Source organism: Erythrolamprus reginae, chromosome Z, assembly GCF_031021105.1.
Source record: "Erythrolamprus reginae isolate rEryReg1 chromosome Z, rEryReg1.hap1, whole genome shotgun sequence".
Classification (NCBI taxonomy): Eukaryota; Metazoa; Chordata; class Lepidosauria; order Squamata; family Dipsadidae; genus Erythrolamprus; species Erythrolamprus reginae.
Genome location: NC_091963.1, coordinates 134067109 through 134086849, shown reverse-complemented (window position 1 = coordinate 134086849; position 19741 = coordinate 134067109). Strand labels below are relative to the sequence as shown.

The 19741-nt window shown below is 43.3% G+C and overlaps 1 protein-coding gene across 1 annotated transcript in view; it reads left to right on the top strand.

The window, feature by feature from the left end:
• Positions 1 to 19741, top strand: part of DBP (D-box binding PAR bZIP transcription factor) — a 35791-nt gene that overhangs the window by 3171 nt on the left and 12879 nt on the right. Inside the window, exon 4 of the mRNA XM_070726568.1 lies at positions 12979 to 13314. Coding sequence (XP_070582669.1) covers positions 12979 to 13314 — 336 coding nt within the window. The remainder of the gene's footprint in view (positions 1 to 12978; positions 13315 to 19741) is intronic.

The window sequence follows — 19741 nt, the reverse complement described above, 5'->3', positions numbered from 1 at the left end:
GCCTCTGCAAAGCTTTGGCCGAGATGGAGGTGGGAACCAGGATTTCCAAAGATCAGGATGGAGTGAGGGTGGTGGTGCTGGGGGTAAGGCTGGAGAGAGGAATTTCCAAGCCTTAAACTTATCCTTGTCCCCATTCCTTGCAATAATAATGACATCTTTAAGGAGCACTTGCCATGCCTGCTTGACTCCATGACTCCTTTTTAAACGGATTTTTTTGGAATTTCTAGTGGTTGTGTTTTCCGTTTTGGTTCCTCTAATGCAGTGTTTCCCAACCTTGGACTTCAACTCCCAGAATTCCCCAGCCAGCGAATGCTGGTTGGGGAATTCTGGGAGTTGAAGTCCAGATATCTTCAAGTTGCCAAGGTTGAGAAACACCGCTCTAATGCAATGCACAGCAGCAGCATCAACACAGAGGGTTGTTTTATCTTTTTATTTTTAAAAAGAAAATATTATTCTGGCAGGCTTTTGGGGGGGGGGGAGCCTGTATGGTTCTCAGGTGGAGAAATGCAACCCTAATCTTGCAGGGGGGTGGGGGCAGAGAGACCTTGCATTTCTGAGCTGAGATAGGAGGGGGGGATCATCCTCTTTAAGGCTCTTGGTGGGGTGGGAGCAGGGTAGAAGATTTGGGGAGCCAGGATTCCTGGAGTTTTGCTGCTGGAGAGATCAACTCATCAGGGTTTTTCCAGGGTGATTCATCCGAGGGGTGTTTCTGTATATGCGCATACACTCACACACACACACACATCTGCTGGCTGGCAGCAGTAAATCCCTTAAAGCTGCACACAGCTCAGCCACGGACACAGCAGGAGGGAAGGAAACGTGCAGCCCAGGAAACAATCTCTAAGACTTTTTTCACAGGAGCAATCAGAGAAAACACAGACAACAGGCTGGCAAGGGAAGGTCGGGGGTGGTTGGGGGATGGCAGCAGGCGGGGATATTGTGGGGATCATGGGGGGGGGCATTTCCCAGGGTCAGCAAACTCCTCCTCCACCCATGCAGCCCCCCCATAAGGAAAAAAAAGGGGGAGAAGTGTGTGTGTGTGTGTGTGTGTGGTGTGTATATGTGGAGCTCCTTCTCTCCATGAGCATTGATGTTCTAGTTTCGCAGTCAGGATGAGAGGTGGACCGTAGGATACAGGTGGTGGTGGGTATCTTGGCAATAGAGACCACGACGTGGGGCAGCTGGGAAGCCAGATCTAGGATTTGAAGGGTCCCATCCCAGTTGGCTCCCTCAGCCCAATCCTCTATGGGCTTATCACCCCCTCCCCATTTACGTCCTTATTTAATATTTATTTTCCTCCCAGCGGCCATGTGACCAGACCCCTGTGTACAGAGGGGAGATTGTTGTGTGTTTCAAGCCCCCCCCTCCCCGCTACGCCCCCACAACAGCTAGATTGGGATGCTGCATTGGGAGACATATTCCTTCACGTGTGCCTCCCCTCCCCTCCCTCCCTTGGATTTCGGGAGCCGATGCTAACCTTGACCGTCGTATTAGCGTTCAAGGGCTGTTGTTGATGTTTTTTTTTTCCCCCTTTCTGCCACGTGCACTATTTTATGGTGCTTTGGAGAGCATTCTGCTCTTGCAAGGGGTGGGGGGAGTTGTGTGTTGTCTACGTTCACTCGCTGGCTGGGCACTCGGTTGGCTTCTGATAACTCCAACTACTAAGAAGGCTGCTTGGTGCTGGCTTCTGTGTTTGGAGGTTGATATTTTCGTTTGGTTTGGGTTGTGACTGCAGTGGCTGGGCCTGGGTTCAAAATAATAATAATAATAATAATAATAATAATAATAATAATAATAATAATAATAACAACAACAACAACAACAACAACAACCATGTTGTTGTTGTTATTGTTATTGTTATTCTTCCTATTATTATTATTATTATTATTATTTTTAAAAAAGTGTCCTAGACGCTTGGAAAGTGTTCGACTTATGATATTGTGATACAAAATCTAGCATATAAATCTCATTTGCTGTATATTGCTAGGGTTTTAAAATAAAAAAAATAGTAATAATAATAGTAGTAGTAGTAGTAGTAATAATAATAATAATAATAATAATAATAATAATAATAATAATAATAATAATAATATCTTGTGGTCTTCATTCTGCTTGGTGCCACAGCCTGAATATAGGGAATTAGCTATTTCCCCTTCTGCATTTCATCTCTTTGACCAACTGATCCCCAAATATCCTGAGCCACATTAGTCACAAAGCTAGTGTGGTTTGTGGGTGAGAGTATTATGTGGACCCCAAGTTAGGATTACCTGATGGTTCTGTTTACTGTACACATGTAATGCATGCCTAGGAATATAGCAGGTTTAATATGTGGGGTGAATTCAGCATTTGAAGTACTTTGTATTCTGCAAGAGTTTTCACCCCTGCAATAGCTAGTGGGGCAGAATTAGAAAACAAGGCTCATATGCTGAAGTCCAGCTTTAGGTAAGATATTAAATTGGCCATGGGGAGGCACTTATGAGAAATTTGGGTGGGGGAAAGTGAGGGAGCAGTTTAAGAGGTAATTTTAGTGTCATGCATGAAAAACCTTTGTGCTTAAGAGCCAGGATTAAAGGCAAAGGGGCAATGGAGACAAAATGTTTATTATTTTTATTTTCCCCTGTATCATTCCCTATATCAGCAGTATTCTTTATATATCCTGTTCTTTCCGTTATGTATCCTCCATATGTCTTCATCCTTGTAGTACCTTCATCGAGGTAGTTCATTATTCCCATTTTACAGATGGGGAAAACTGAGTCTTTAAAAAAAAATGGCTGTGGATTGTTCTAATGAATCCTGTGATTGGGTCAAGATTTTATCCAGCAGTTCATAATTCCCAGTTTCAGGTAGTTGCGTGGGTGGATCCAGGCATTGGACAAAGAGAGGAGGAGGAGAAGGAGGGAGGAGGGAAATATATTCCGGGATCAATCTGTATCGGGCATCTCTTACAATCGGGAATTGCATGTGGGTTTAATCTAGTCATGGGGCGTTGGGAGCGACTCGCCCAGTTTCGGGGCGCCAGGCTTGTGTCGCCACAGCCCATCAGCTGGGCCTGGACTTCTGTTCCATGTGTACAGGCAGCGTAAGAGTTCAGGTATGGAGCACCACTCCCAAGCCGGGTCTGAACCTCGCTGCGTGGGTTGGGCACCTGTAAAGCAGACAACCACCTAAGCTACCTTGTGATTTGCGGAGAGAGCACAGACAGCCCAGGTGCGGTGGAGAAAAGGTGCAAGAGTGTGTGTGCGTGCACACACATGTAGGCAGATATTAGGTGTCAAGTCAAGGACCTTTGAAGAATTGTTTGTATCCTCTCCCACTCACCTCTATTTTAGTCACTCTTTGAATAATGATCTCTGCAATCTGTTGTAAACACTGGAGCAACCAAAGGGCAGTGTAGAAACATAGAAGACTGACGGCAGAAAAAAGACCTCATGGTCCATCTAGTCTGCCCTTATACTATTTCCTGTATTTTATCTTAGGATGGATATATGTTTATCCCAGGCATGTTTAAATTCAGTGACTGGATTTACCAACCACGTCTGCTGGAAGTTTGTTCCAAGCATCTACTACTCTTTCAAGTAACAGAAAAAAGACCTCATGGTCCATCTAGTCTGCCCTTATACTATTTCCTGTATTTTATCTTAGGATGGATATATGTTTATCCCAGCATGTTTAAAATTCAGTGACTGTGGATTTACCAACCACGTCTGCTGGAAGTTTGTTCCAAGCATCTACTGCTCTTTCCAGTAAAATAATATTTTCTCACGTGCTTCTGATCTTTCCCCCAACTGCTGGAAGTTTGTCCCAAGCATCTACTGCTCTTTCAAGTAAAATAATATTTTCTCACGTGGCTTCTGATCTTTCCCCCAACTGCTGGAAGTTAGTTCCAAGCATCTACTGCTCTTTCAAGTAAAATAATATTTTCTCACGTGGCTTCTGATCTTTCCCCCAACTAACCTCAGATTGTGCGCCTTGTCCTTGTGTTAACTTTCCAATTAAAAACATGTATATGAGGTGGTGGTGGTGAGGAATGGATCCCTTCCCCCCACCCCAGATTTAGGCATTAGGTAGGAGCAGATTGAATCATATCTGAAACTAAACTAGTGGGTTCAGGGGCCAAACTGCTCACCCAGGCAGAAAATCTTGCTTTTGCCATATACCTTTGCCCTAGATTAATGGTCTGGAGGTGTGTGTGTCTATATTAAAGCCACCGAGAAATGATTTCCCTTGAAAAGCCAGCTAGCTGTTTCTCTGGAAAGAATCTCCTTCCCAGCTGCCTTCTCCGAGCTTCAGGCTGGCAGGCTGGCAAGGGGGCAGCAACGGGGCAGGAGCACTGATGAAGCCGATCAGATACGGCTGAGTGCAGCAGGGGTCATCTGGGGTAAAGCCTTGTATTTTGCTGCTGAACAACAGGCAGGCCGTGGGGCGGAGAAAGTGAAGGATAAGTCCTGGGCAAATTTCAGCAGTTTTGCACTACTGATATGAGCGGCTGCATTTTTTACAGCCTCAGTGATCTACAGTTTGTCCTTGCTTCTCGCCCCTTCGTTTTAACCACAACCAGGACGTTTTAAAGAAACGGCGGCGGCGTTCCCCGGCTGGAGCTTCCTCACTGCCCGAGATTTAAAAAGCTAAATAAAAAAACACACGGCCCAGCACATGTCCAAGGCTGCAGTGCAAAAAAAAAAGAAAAGAAAAGAAAAAACCAGCTCAGAGTAATCATGCAAATCCTGGGGAAGATTTGACACAACTGCACAAAGATGGAGGGAAGATTTAGCATCCTTAATTTATTACTAGGAGAGTGCAGAATATATATGATCTAAACCAGTGTTTCCCAACCTTGGGAACTTGAAGATATCTGGACTTCAACTCCCAGAATTCCCCAGCCAGCATTCGCTGGCTGGGGAATTCTGGGAGTTGAAGTCCAAATATCTTCAAGTTGCCAAGATTGGAAAGCATTGATCTAAACAATATTTTTTTTTCCATTTTTAATCTGAAGCAGTTGCTTCAAGGATAAAGCAAGCTGTTCCGATCATTTGGGATCATTCCAAATTCAGAACAGAACTGGTTAGAAACAACATGATAGAACAACATGGCTTGGAACCCGAAACAAATTTTTCTCATTCCATGCTTAAAAAAAAACACAACAGTTCGAATTTTTAAGGTACCAGCTGCCGATTAACCTGGGGGAAACTTCATTTTGAGTTTGCATGAAGCGACAAAAGGGGTCAGAGGTAGAAAGTGGGGCAGCATTATCTACAGCAAACAGTAGAGATGGCAGAATACCAGTATGTGCTTGGTGACACCATCAAACAGCTGTCACCATTTACGCGTTTCCATCCTGACATCTGATGCAAGGGTGTAAGTTATGGTGTTTGTGTGGTGATTTCGTCTGCTTATTTCCCTGCCCCCGCTCCTGTCATTTCTCCCTTTCCCCCATCCTGCAAACAAAACACATACATCTATGGGATTATTATTAGTTTGCATAACCACTTTAAAAACTTTTAAAAACTCATAATCGGGGTTATATAAAGCCCTTAGGACCAGGTTACTTATGGGACTGTCTTCTGCCTCACAAATCCCAGTGACCGGTTAGGTCCCACAGAGTTGGCCTTGTCCAGGTCCCGTCAGCTAGGCAAAGCTAGGGGTAGAGCCTTTTCTGTGGCAGCCCCAGCCCTTTGGAATAAGCTCCCCCCTGAGATTCGTACTGCTCCCACCCTCCTGGCCTTCCGTAAGTCTTTGAAAACTCATCTCTGCCTGCAGGATTGGGGCTCCGGCCATGAATATAAGTAGAATTGAATGGGGTTGATTGTGTTTTATAACAGGGGTTTTAGATAAATTGGATCATTGCGTTTTTAGATAATTTTAGACTGTTTTAATTACTGGATTTCTTATACAGTGATACCTTGGCTTACAAACTTAATTGGTTCCGGGACGAGGTTCTTAAGGTGAAAAGTTTGTAAGACGAAACAATGTTTCCCATAGGAATCAATGGAAAAGCGATTAATGCGTGCAAGCCCAAAACTCACCCCTTTTGCTAGCCGAAGCGCCCGTTTTTGTGTTGCTGGGATTGCCCTGAGGCTCCCCTCCATGGGAAACCCCACCTCCAGACTTCTGTGTTTTTGCGATGCTGTGATTTCACTGAGCCTCCCCTCGCTGGGAAACCCCACCTCCGGACTTCCATTGCCAATGAAGTACCCATTTTTGCGCTGCTGTGATTTCACTGAGGCTCCCCTCGCTGGGATGCCCCGCCTCTGGACTTCCATTGCCAATGAAGTACCCATTTTTGCGCTGCTGGGATTTCCCTGAGACTCCCCTCCATGGGAAACCCCACCTCCGGACTTCCATTGCCAGCGAAGTGCCCATTTTTGCGCTGCTGGGATTCCCCTGCTGGGATTCCCCTGCAGCATCACGAAAACACGGAAGTCCGGAGGTGGGGTTTCCCATGGAGGGGAGCCTCGGGGGAATCCCAGCAGCGCAATAATGGGTGCTTCACTGGCAACGGAAGTCCGGAGGCGGGGCATCCCAGTGGTGGTGGTGGGTTTGTAAGGTGAAAATAGTTTGTAAGAAGAGGCAAAAAAATCTTAAACCCTGGGTTTGTATCTTGAAAAGTTTGTATGACGAGGTGTTTGTAAGACGAGGTATCACTGTATATGCCTTTATATTGCTCCTGTTGTAAGCTGCCCTGAGTCTGCAGAGAAGGGTGGCATAGAAATCTAAGAAATAAATACAATATGCCTCTGATTTTATCAGTCTCTGAAAAGCAGTGATTTTTCATCATCAGCAACTTTTAGGCAGTGTGGACTTCAACTCCCAGAATTCCTCAGCCAGGATGGATCATAAGGCTGAGAATCACTGCTATACAATTAAAATAGTTTTCAACAAAGCCTTTATAGAATGCAGTGGGTAGGTGGTTTCAGCCTAGGTAGCATAAATGGTACCTGGCTAAAACTGCCAGAATTGTTGATCTAGAAAAACATTCTTGGCTATTTATCCACGAACTACCTGTGTGCATGCAAGTGAATATCGGGAGAAACTAAAAACATAATGAAAAGATAAAGAAGCCCATAGCTGGGAGGTGGTGGGGTTTTTGTTTGTGGGCACTGCAGCCGAAGATGGATACCTGGATGGCACAGTGAGTGCAGCACTGCAAGCTACTTCTGCTGATCAGCAGCTGCCAGCAATTTGGCAGTTCAAATCTCACCACCGGCTCAAGGTTGACTTGGCCTTCCATCCTTCCAAGGTCGGTAAAATGAGGACCCAGATTGTTGGGGGCAATATGCTCACGCTCTGTAAACCATTTAGAGAGGTCTGTAAAAGCATTGTGAAACGGTATACAGTGTTCCCTCGCTTTTCGCAGGGGATGCGTTCCGAGACCGCCCGCGAAAGTCGAATTTCCGCAAAGTAGAGATACGGAAGTAAATACACTATTTTTTGCTATTAACAGTATCACAAGCCTTCCCTTAACACTTTAAACCCCTAAATTGCAATTTCCCATTCCCTTAGTAACCATTCAGATTATTACTCACCATGTTTATTTATTAAAGTTTATTTAAAAAAAATATTTATTAAAGGCAGACGAAAGTTTGGCGATGACATATGGCGTCATCGGGTGGGAAAAACCATGGTATAGGGGGGAAAACCGCAAAGTATTTTTTAATTAATATTTTTGAAAAACCGTGGTATAGACTTTTCGCGAAGTTCGACCCCGCGAAAATCGAGGGAACACTGTATAAGTCTAAATGCTATTGCTATCTGTTCAGGAACCTTTAAATATAGAAGAGGCAGATGGACGGCCTGAATTAATCTTTCCAAGTCTTATATTCTAAGATCAAGCCAACTTTTTCCCCCTCTGTTACCGAGACACCTGTAAAAATCTTTGCTGTACAAGTAATCCCTGACTTGCCACCACAATTGAGCCCAAAATTTCTGTTGTTATGTGAGTTTTGCCACACTTGCTAAGTAAATCATTGCTGTTGATAATTTAGTAGTGAGGTTCTTAAGCGAATCTGTCAGAAGGGTGCAAAAGGGAATCACATGACCCTGGGACATAGTAACGGTTGTAATATGAACCAATTGTTAAGCATCTGAATTTTGATCATAAGATCAGAGGGAGGCTACAAAGGTTGTAAGAATGAAAAACGTTCACAAGTCATTTGTTTCCAGTGATTAATGTTGTGATTGTTGTAACTTTGAACGGTCACTAAATAAACTTGTCTAAGTCTAGGACTTCCTGTACACTTATGGCGATTATCCGCTTGGAACAATTATTTTACTTGGCACTTTACAAGCACACTTTAATCCCTGTAAGTAACTTGATAGTGCAGCCATCCCTTTTATTCAAACAGACCTGTGCTAAGTGTACCGTAATTTACCGTAACTTTCAAATTACAACAATGTAATTCTAATTAGTTCTTATATTTTACATTGCATCAATGGTGAGATTCAAAAAAAAAAATTCCTAGCGGTTCTGTGGGTGTGGCTTGTATGTGATATGGCTTGGTGGGCATGGCTTGGTGGGTATGGTTTGGAAGTTTATTTTATTTATTTATTTAATTAATTAATTAATTAATTAATTATTGAACTTGTATGGTGCCCCTCTCTGTGGACTCGGGGCGTTTCACAACATATTTAAAAATAACAATATATAAAACATATTTGAAATACCATTAATATAAATAACTAATCTAAAACCATTCTACAAAGGCTAAAACATTAAAAATCATTTATTCAGATTCAAACCACAAACATGCCACACATTTGTTGGGCAGAGGTTAGGGTCCAGTGACCCCAAGCCTGGCGACATAAATAGGTTTTCAGATTGTTGCGGAAGATGACGAGGGGGGGCAGTACGAATCTCCCGGTGGGGGAGTTGACTCCAGAGGGCCGGGGCCCCCACAGAGAAGGCTCTAAGGCAGGGGTGGGCAATTAATTTTGCCATGGGGCCGCATGAGAAATTGGTATGGTTTTGGAAGGCCGGGCTAACGCTTCGTCAGGGAGGGAGCCCGCAGTGTGCCTGCGCAGAGGAGGCCTCCCTAGCAATCCCTCCCTCTTGGCCCGCGGCTGCTGCTGCCCCCTCCGCTGCTGCCACTGCTTCTTCTTCCTCTCCTTCCTCTGCTGCCGCCGCTTCCTCTGCCCACCTGAACCCCAATTGCCGCCGCCGCTGCTTCTCTCTCTTTCAGCGCTCGCTCAACTCTGCCAAAGTGTCTCTCTCGGGCTCCTGACATCACCTACAGTGACATCATTGCCTAGTGCTCGCCTTATGGTCAATGTCCTGAGCCTCCCTCAGGCAAAGGAGCTGCGCGGCTGCCTCCGGACCGCCTTTTCCAGGCTCCCACCGCAGCCCCGGGGGAGGAGAACTATAAAAAAAAGTGGGACATTTTTCACAGATAACGGCGGGCCGGTCACAGACAGTGGGCAAGCCGCATGTGGCCCGCGGGCCGCCCCTTGCCCATGTCTCCTCTAAGGTCACTGCACAATCCCCATTTCTTCCCAATCAGCTGGGATTCGGGAGGCAGAGAATAGATGGGGCGGGACCATCAGAGGTGGTATTTACCGATTCTCTGAACTACTCAAAATTTCCACTACCGGTTCTCCAGAACTGGTCAGAACCTGCTGAATCCCACCTCTGCAATGATTCTGTAGCCCTGCTAGGCAAGAAATTAATCTTGACTTTGTTGAATAATCTTGAGCTAAATAGGCTAGGCATGGCACTCTGAAGCCTCCAGTTGAATGTAGGAAGTCCTCCCTTTATGAATACAATTGGCACTGGAACTTCCATTGCTAAGTGGGCAGTTGTTAAGTGAATCGTGCCTGATTTAAGCGAATTCCCCCACTCCGATTTTGCATGTAAAAGTCCCATGGGAAGGTTGCAAAGGTTGATCACATGATCCCTGGACCTTGCAGCTATTGTAAATGCATGGCAGTTGCCAGGTGCCTGAATTTTGATCATGTAACCATAATCATAATTGTGAATACTGCCTTTTTCAACATTGTTATATGTTTGAATAGTCATTAAGCAAATAGTCATAAATCAAGGACTACTTGCATTGCCATTTCAAAAAATTCAAGATAGATAGCATTTACGCTTATATACAGCTTCACAGTGCTTTACAGCCCTCTCTAAGTGGTTTACAGGGAGTCAGCATATTGCCCCCAACGATCTGGGCCCTCATTTTACCCACCTAGGAAGGATGGAAGGCTGAGTCTACTGAGATTCAATCTGTCGAACTGCTGGCAGCTGTTGATCAGCTAACCACTCACCACTGAAGCTCACCATCTACCCACTCACCACTGAGATGATAGATAGATAGATAGATAGATAGATAGATAGATAGATAGATAGATAGATAGATAGATAGATAGATAGAAAGATAGATAGATAGATAGATAGATAGATAGATAGATAGATAGATAGATAGATAGATAGATAGATTAGATGGATAGATAGGTAGGTAGGTAGGTAGGTAGAGAGGTAGATAGATAGATAGATAGATAGATAGATAGATAGATAGATAGATAGATAGATAGATAGATAGATAGATGATAGATAGATAGATTAGACAGACAGACAGACAGACAGGATAGATAGATAGATAGATAGATAGATAGATAGATAGATAGATAGATAGATAGATAGATAGATTAGATAGAGAGATAGAATAGATAGATAGATAGATAGATAGATAGATAGATGATAGATAGATAGATAGATAGATAGATAGATAGATAGATAGATAGATAGATGATCGATGGGTGGATAGGTAGATAGATGAGAGAGAGAGAGAGAGAATATACTTGGATGGATGGGTGGATAAATAGATAGATAGATAGATAGATAGATAGATAGATAGATAGAGATGATAGATAGATGGTGGGTGGATAGAGAGAAAGAGAGAGAGATGGTGTGTGTGTGGGTGGGTGGGTGGATGGATAGATAGATGAATAGATAGATAGGTAATTTATACATTTATTATTTCCCCTTCCTCTTCACATTAGATCCTTCTTTTTAAATTATAAGATGTTTTTCCCCTTTATAGTACAAAATTTAAGACGTAATGTGCGGTATATCAGGGAAACAATTATCACTCCATTAATTAACCATTCTTCTTGTCCAAATCTTGTAGAAAGATAGATGGAAAGAGAGAGAGATAATAGATAGATGGTGGGTAGGTGGGTGGGTGGGTGGGTGGATAGAGAGAGAGTGTGAGAGAGAGAGATGGTGGGTGGATGGTGTTCTGCCTGACCGGCCTCAAGCAATGATTAATGGTCCAGAAAAGAAGGTCAAACACACACGTGGATAGTTAATCAGCAAACTTGTATTTAAACAGTAAAGAAAAAAGATGAAAGCAAATGGTCCTTACTTTCAGGAGAAACCAAGAGGATTCGTTGCAAAATTCAATCAGCTACAAAGTTCAGTGAAAAGCCAACCCATACAAAAGTCACGGAGCAGAAATAGTCCAAGAGACTCTGAATATTCATAGCACAAAAGCAGCAGCTTGTCCCAGAGCGTTCAACTCCCCCAACGCTGAAGTACAATCCACGAGCAGGAACTTCAGAGCAGGAACAAACCACAAACCACCCAGATAATCAGCCACAGTTTGCCTTGGTCCCGTTCCCTTTTTATGCTGTTTAGCCCTCATTAAGGGAACCACACCCAACCCAGGTGTTTCTCCTACTTCTTAAAGCGACCCCTTCTTTGTAAGGCCCTACGGCTGCGTAAATTGATGTATTGTCCTGCAGACGAGCTGAGAGAAGATAAACTGTCTGACGAATTGCCAGCCCCTTCCCCTGAACTGTCTGCCAATTCGTCCTGGCTCTCTGCCCCATCTTCCTGACTGCTGGCTACATCTTCCTGGCTGTCAGCTGCATCATCCTGGCTGTCAGCCAGGCTTTCACAGTCACTATGTGCCGCAACAGCACATAGTGGGGGCAACAGCTGGCCCAGGCCCAAACACAACAGATGGGTGAATGGGTGGATAGATGAATAGATAGATAGATAGATAGATAGATAGATAGATAGATAGATAGATAGATAGATAGATAGATACTGTAGAAAGATAGATGGATGGAGAGAAAGAGAGAGAGAGAGAGAGATGATAGATAGATTAACAGAGTTGGAAGGGAACTTATAGGTCATGTAGTCCATCCTCTCCCTAAGTAGAAGATCTATACCATATCTGACTGCTGATCTTCCCTTTTTGAAAGCCTCCAGGATAAGGCTCCCACAACTACGGAAGACAAGGTTAGAGAACTTTAAATGGAATTGGAGCTAAACATCTGTGACTTTCCGAGTTGGAAGATGATGAAGTTTAATGTTTTCTGCTTTTGATGAAGGGTTAACTGTTGGTTTGGGAAAGGCCCTTTTCATTGCTAAAAGGGGTGGGGAACAATGGCCCTTTTATGACTTGTGGTCGTCACCTCCCAAAATTCTTGAGCCAGCCATGTTTTGCTCAGGAATGCTGGGAGTTGAAGTCCACAATTTATAAAAGATCCAGCGTTTCTTCTTTAAAAGAATATCATCTTTGACTAAGTGGCTTAAATATGCATAGTGGTAATTTATACATTCATTATTTCCCCTTTCCTCTTCACGTTAGACCCTTCTTTTTAAATTATAAGCTGCTTTGCCCCTTTATAGTACAAAATTTAAGACGTAATGTGTGGTATATCAGGGAAACAATTATTACTCCATTAATTAACCATTCTTCTTGTCCAAATCTTTGTTTCCAAAAGACTTTTAGGGATGCCTTTGGCACAAGCTTTGCAGTTTCCTTTAAGCGTCTTATCTCAAGATTTACCACCTTCAGCTTTCTCCTGGCAGCACGAGCAAATTCTGGTCTAATTTTCCAGATTCTGACTTTCCAGTTAATTGCCTGTCTTGTTTTTGATTGCATTTCAGTAGATTCCTATTCTTAGATCAGACACATCGCGTTTAACCTGCGTCTCTCCTTCTTGCCCTCCCCTGCTGCTTCTGTTCCATTGCAGGTGTGATCAAAGACAAGGAACGTAAAATGGAGGACGATCTGAGTGTGTCAAGACCCGGGCATTGTGCATACCTGGGGTCCCTGCTGTGGGAACGCACCTTGCCCTACAATGAGATCGAATACGTCGACTTGGATGAGTTTTTGCTGGAAAATGGTTTGCCCCCAAGCCCAGCCCATCAATCCTATTCCCCAGGCAGCCAGCCCACCGCCTCGCCTTCCAGTGGGGTAGTGGTGGATCTTAGTCGGCCTGCTTCTTGTGCGTCATCGTCTTCGGTCTGTTCTTCGTCCGGTGAAGGTCTAGTTGGCAGTGATTATGACCAAAACTGCAGCAAGACAGGTAAATTTGGCTGTACGTTGAGCAAGAAGATGGTGTAGGGAAGTGAGGGGAGTGGGAGATGAAAAAATAAGTGATTGGCTCCTGCTTTAGGGGTGAGATTTGTAGGAGGGCTGTAAGAATAATAATTAATAATAATTTATTAGATTTGTATGCCGCCCCTCTCCGTAGCTTCGGGGCGGCTCACAACAATAATAAAAAAACAATATTATAGTGAAACAAATCTAATACTGTATTAATAAAGAAGCATATAAAACCCTATCATATTTAAAAACCAAACAACACATACATACCAAACATAAAATATAAAGAGCCTGGGGGAAAGGTGTCTCAACTCCCCCATGCCTGGCGGTATAGGTGGGTCTTGAGTAGTTTTCGAAAGACAAGGAGGGTGGGGGCAGTTTTAATCTCCGGGGGAGTTGATTCCAGAGGGCCGGGGCCGCCACAGAGAAGGCTCTTCCCCTGGGGCCCGCCAAACGACATTGTTTAGTCGACAGGACCCGGAGAAGGCCAACTCTGTGGGAGCTTATCGGTCGCTGGGATTCGTGCGGTAGCAGGCGGTTCTGGAGGTATTCTGGTCCAATGCCATGTAGGGCTTTAAAGGTCATAACCAACACTTAGTATTGAGACCGGAAACTGATCAGCAGCCAATGCAGGCCAAGGAGTGTTGTAGAAACATGGGCGAATCTGGGAAGCCCCACGATGGCTCTCGCAGCCGTGTTCTGCACAATCTGAAGTTTCTGAACACTTTTCAAAGATAGCCCCATGTAGAGAGAGTTTAAGTCTTTCCCAAAGTCTGTTTTTTTTCTATAGAAGAGAGTATTTGTAGCTCAGGGTTGAAATGTGAGGTCCTTCTTACTCCCTGAGCTTGGTGGTATTCTTTTAGACGTTTCATTACCCAATCAGGTAACATATGAACTGATTGTGTTGCCTAGCTGGGTAATAAAATGTGTGTGAGAAATCACCAAGCTCTGAGAGCATCAAAGATCCCACAGTCTGGTTTTTTTCCCCCCTCAGCTTCCAAATATTTTAGCTATCACATCCAGCACATGCTGATTGTAGGCCTAAAGCTATATTTGTTGATAGTATTATGAAGAACACCATGATAAACCTAGGGTGCAAATCAGAGTTGCATTGCTGTACGCTTTGGTTTGTTTTCCTTTTGCAGTGCCTCTATGGCAGAGTTGGGGAATGATGGTCCCTTTATGACTGGTGGACTTCAATTCCCAGAATTCCTGAGCCAGACATGGCTGGTTCAGGGATTCTGGGAATTGAAGTCCACATGTCATACAGAAACCATAGTACCCTACCCCCTGCTCTAAGGGATGATTTAAACTTGTCCTTTGAAATTGTAAGGGACAAAATCATATTATACTGTAACTTATATTTTATTTAAAGACACAAAGACCTTTCGTTGATTTGCAATGAAAGAAGAGCAAAAGAGAGGAGTGTGTGTAGAGTTTTTTCCCACCCTATTTAAACATTTTTTACTTTTCTGAATCATTCCTTCCAAGCTACTTTTCTTCCTGAGGTTAAATCTGTATGGAGAGAAAAAGGACTTTATAAAAATGCAGAAAAGTGCATTTTTTCTTCTTTCTGGTCCAGATCTCAATTTTAAACCCACCCCCCCACCCCATTTTGACCCTTGTGCTAAGTGTACTCTGGTTTGTCCTGTTTGACTAGTTCTTATGTTAAAAAAGAATTCTAAAATTATTACAAATATATTTGTTCTTGGATTAACAAAAAAACTCAAAGGTGGGGTTTTTTTTTGTTCAACAGACAATTGAACTGTTTTTTCCTTGAGAAAGAAGAAAAAGTTTTGCTTCCCATCTAAGAAGCTTCATCAGTTCTAATGCTGGTGGTGAGGATGGAAACTGATGAAGCTTCTTGAATGAGAAGCAAAACATTTTCTCTTCCCCACCTTCTTCTTCCTCAAGGAAAACACAGTCCAGTTACCTTTTGAAAGGGGGGAAAACCACCTTTGAGACAATTGTCACCTGGACGACTGAGAATCCCCATAGATAACTGCAGAAACACTATTCTGGTGTATTATGCAGGCTTAGCAGTGGTGTGGAGGTGATAAAAAATATTTTAGCACCCTCACTGGGTTAGAGGGGGGGAAGGAAAACAGTTTCGTGTTCCTCCCTAATTGTGGCAAGAACTATCGGTTTCATCTCCTCCTCCTAAATTGCAAATAATTTTCAGTCCCACCTTCTGGCTGTGGTGGCAGTGACTGGCTTTACCTGGCTGCTGAAAAGTCCAACCTCTCATTCCTACCCTAGTTTTCACTTTACCAAATAATCACTGCTACACAAAGAATTGTGTGCTGCTAGTACACACCATGCACCTAGGAAAGAACGTTGTTTTTAATCCCACCCTGATTGGTACAAGAATTATTTCCTCTACTTGTTGCAAGTTTTAGAATTTTTGCTTCTCTGTGGTTGTGGTGGAGAATTGTGGAGAGGGCCAGAAAACAGTTTTTATGGAATGATCTAAAGGTAAAAGGTAATGATTCCCTTTGCATATATGTGCTAGTCGTTCCTGACTCTAGGTGGCAGTGCTCATCTCTGGTTCAAACCTAAAGAGCCAGTGTTGTCCAAAAATGTCTCCATTGTCATGTGACCAGCAAGACTAAACACCAAAGGGGCACGGAGTACTGTTACCTTCCCACCACCAAAGCTGGTCCCTATTTTTCTACTAGCTTTTTATTTATTTATTTATTTTATTTATTTATTTTGTCCAATACACGATGAGGGTTTTAGTGGGTATACAGTATATCTATATACACATAGTAAAATACATGATGAAGGTTATAGAGGAGATACTCATAGTAAAATATATCTAAGAAAGAATAGAAAAGAAGATATAGTAATAGAACATATCAATGAAAGAATAGAAGAAGAGATATAGGAATAGAAGAAAGGTACATGCTTTTGAACTGCTAGGTGTGCAGAAGCTGGGACATGTCATGGCACTCATTCTGTTACATGGTGCTAGGGATTCGAACCACCAAACTGCCATTCTTTCTGATCGACAAGCTCAGCATCTTAGCCACTGAGCCACTGCATCCCTATTATCTAAGAATAATCTACAGGCATTTAAAATGCAGTGCTCTGAAAATAAGCTTATCCTCACCTGATCAAAGGTTCACAGCAGCCTTCATCAAGAATTCTGGGAGATTGAAGTCCATACAGCTAGGGATACACCTGTTGAGAATTGATCCAATGGATGAAAATCCCATGTTATAATCAGGGTGTCCAGCAAACCTGGAAAACAGGGAAATCAGGGAATTTTCAGGGAATTTGTCAAAAAAAAGCGTAATAAAGCAGGGGGGAAATGTATTTGAATGTTTAAAAGTCAGGAAAAAATCATGTTAAAAAAATGGATTGCGCTGCCTTGCAGAGTCAAGCAGAAATGAGTATAACTGTGGCAACAAGATACCGATATTTCTCCATGGCTTAGCCGTTTGGTATGACGTAATGTACGACTGTGCCTTAACTAGACCGCAAGTTACAGGGAAATGTCATGGAATTTCAAAATGCTTTCCCCCTGGGCACCCTGTATAATAGAATTGATATATTAAAGAGAACTTGGAATGGGATGGAGATCTAGGACAATTTACAACAGTAAAAACATTGCAGATTAATGCATATATTCAACTTTATTATTACTTTAACAGTGTCATAGGCTTTGGGGATATCTGAGAAGTTTGGGTTGGGTAGTGTGTTCAATCCCCATGCTGAAATCAATTACTTCTAAACTTCAATTTCTTTGTCTGGATTTGCACAATATGCTAAGTTTGGTTAGTTTTGACCTTATTTAGGGCTTTGGTGGAAGGATTAGCACGTTGTACAAATCCAGCCTGTTTGAATAGTTTATGGTTCAGCAACGTTAGAAAATGGATTAATTCAGTAAACCAAATTCACTGCATTGTGCAAACCTCACTTCAGAGTGGCGATAATATTGTTTTTAACTTCATTTCTGACTGAGCCTCGTTCTGATTCCCCGTAGAAACGTGGCTGTGTGGATTTGGTGTGTGGATTAGAAAAAAACCCACCCCAGAATACCGGTAATAAGAAGTTTGAGTTGGATAATATTTAGAAATTGATTCTTCTGGCTTCCATTTAGAAGTGTGATTGTTGAGAAGTTGGTGGAAGTTTGCAGAGCTTTGAATGGAAAACTGGTGCTTGCAGTTATGGTGAAAAATATCAAGAGTGCAAGTTTTGTGGGGGGTGAATTGATTCCACCCACAAGGGTTTGGGGCTCCTTGGAGGATATGCAACACCAGTGCTGCTTCTGTGTTCTAGAGCAGTGTTCCTTAACCTCGGCAACTTTAAGCTGTGTGGACTTCATTTCCCAGAATTCCTTCAATACCCAGCATAACTGACTGAGGAATTCTGGGAATTGAAGTCCACACAACTTAAAGTTACTGAAGTTGAGAGACACTGCTCTAGAGTCATTCGTAGACCATTGTTGCTCCAGGTTGATTTGCACATCAGTAATGTTTTGATCATATCAGAAAGTAGGGTGCAAAAGTGATGTAATTAAACTGATGTTCAAGATAATGCAGTTTTTCAAGTGAATTTCTACTTCCTAGACTTGATAAATATATATGGTCCATCTCAAACTTTAAGACTTGATGATACATCAGCCCTCCCCCCCTCCCCCTGCCTCTCATAAAGTTTCTTCTCAGTTATGATCCTTTGTTTTCTCTAACTTGATTATCTCAATGTTAATTGGAACAATTCCCATTTCTGGATGGATGCTCTATCTCCTGTAAGACATAAGCTGGATTCTCACCAACACACTAAAACTTCATGGAGTTTGGTGGCACAGCATGGAAAGACAATCCAGCCATGATCTTACCCTGTTGTATACATCAGGCCATCGCATTATGCCATAAAGTTTTAATTGTTTGAACACTTTGAACACAGAAATTGTTTTATTCATCCTCATCTATTAGTTCTGTGAATCTAACGCCACTGTAAATATTTTTTCCGTCATTTAAATCTAAAGAAAGTAACTGGAGCTCTTATATCTGAGATGTGTGTGTGTGTTTAGGAGGATCCCAAGCATTAAATACAAAATGCCTCCCCTCTGTAGATGTTCTTTAAGTCACCCCATTCTCTAAAAACCCTGGGATTCCTTTGTGCTCTCTAAGCTTGATGGTTTTCTTGCAGATGTTTCATTGCCAAACTAGGTAACATCATCACTGCACTAATGATGTCACCTAGTTTTGACAATGAAAAATCTGCAAAAAAACAACAACAACCCACCAAGCTCGGAAAGCATCAAGGAGTCCACAATTCAACCTCGAATTACAAATATTCTCTTCTATCTAAAAAACGATTTTGCCTTCCACGAAGCATAGAATCCCTTCCTTCCTTCCTTCCCCCTCTTTGCTTCATCAGTTATATTAGCATTTCTGGATACCAACAAGTCTTGATTTAAAAACAGAAAAGCCTCCCCTAGTTTCCGGTCACAATTCAAAGTATTGGTAATAACCTATAAAGCCCTACATGGTATCGGACCAAAATACCAAAGAACCGTCTTCTGCCGCACAAATCCCAGCGACCGATAAGGTCCCACAGAGTTGGCCTTCTCTGGGTCCCGTCGACTAAACAATGTCGTCTGGTGGGCCCCAGGGGAAGAGCCTTCTCTGTGGTGGCCCCGGCCCTCTGGAATCAACTCCCCCCAGAGATCAGAACTGCCCCCACCCTCCTTGCCTTTCGTAAGCTGCTGAAGACCCACCTATGTTGTCAGGCATGGGGAAATTTAAACACCCCTGGGCTTATATTGTTTATGTATGGTATGATTGTGTTGCATGGTTTTAATAATGGGTTTTTTGACGTCTTTTAATATATTGTTGTTTTTGTCGTGAGCCGCTCCGAGTCTCGGGAGAGGGGTGGCATACAAATCTAATAAATAAATAAATAAAAATATTATTATTATTATTAATAATAATAATAATAATAATAATAATAATCGGTGCCCCATAACCTGGAGACCCTAGATGCAAGGCCTTTTGCTTGCTTCACTTTTAAAAGGAGAACTCTTGGGCAATGAAGCTTTCCCCTCTCTTGACCATCCGCCGTGGGTCTCTCCCTCCTTCCCCTCTGAGGAGCATGTTTGAATGTGTGTGCACGTGTCTTGGTGTGGAGGCCCAGCCATAGCGTGCCAGGAGGCTGTGGGGAATCCCGTGTTACTGGTGTGCCAGAGCCCTGTGTCAACCACACCCGCTCGGAAAGGCCCAGTCTCGTGTCTGTGCACGGAGCCTCCTGCTTTCGCTCACGTTTCTCACCCTGCCTCTGCGAACACATGTCGCTCGGCTGGGCTCTGCGCTCATCGCTTCTGCCAGCTGGCAGCCTGCCCCTTCCTCGGTGCAGGGCGGGGCGAGCCGGCACGTGGGGCTGCGGTGTGAGGCAGGCAG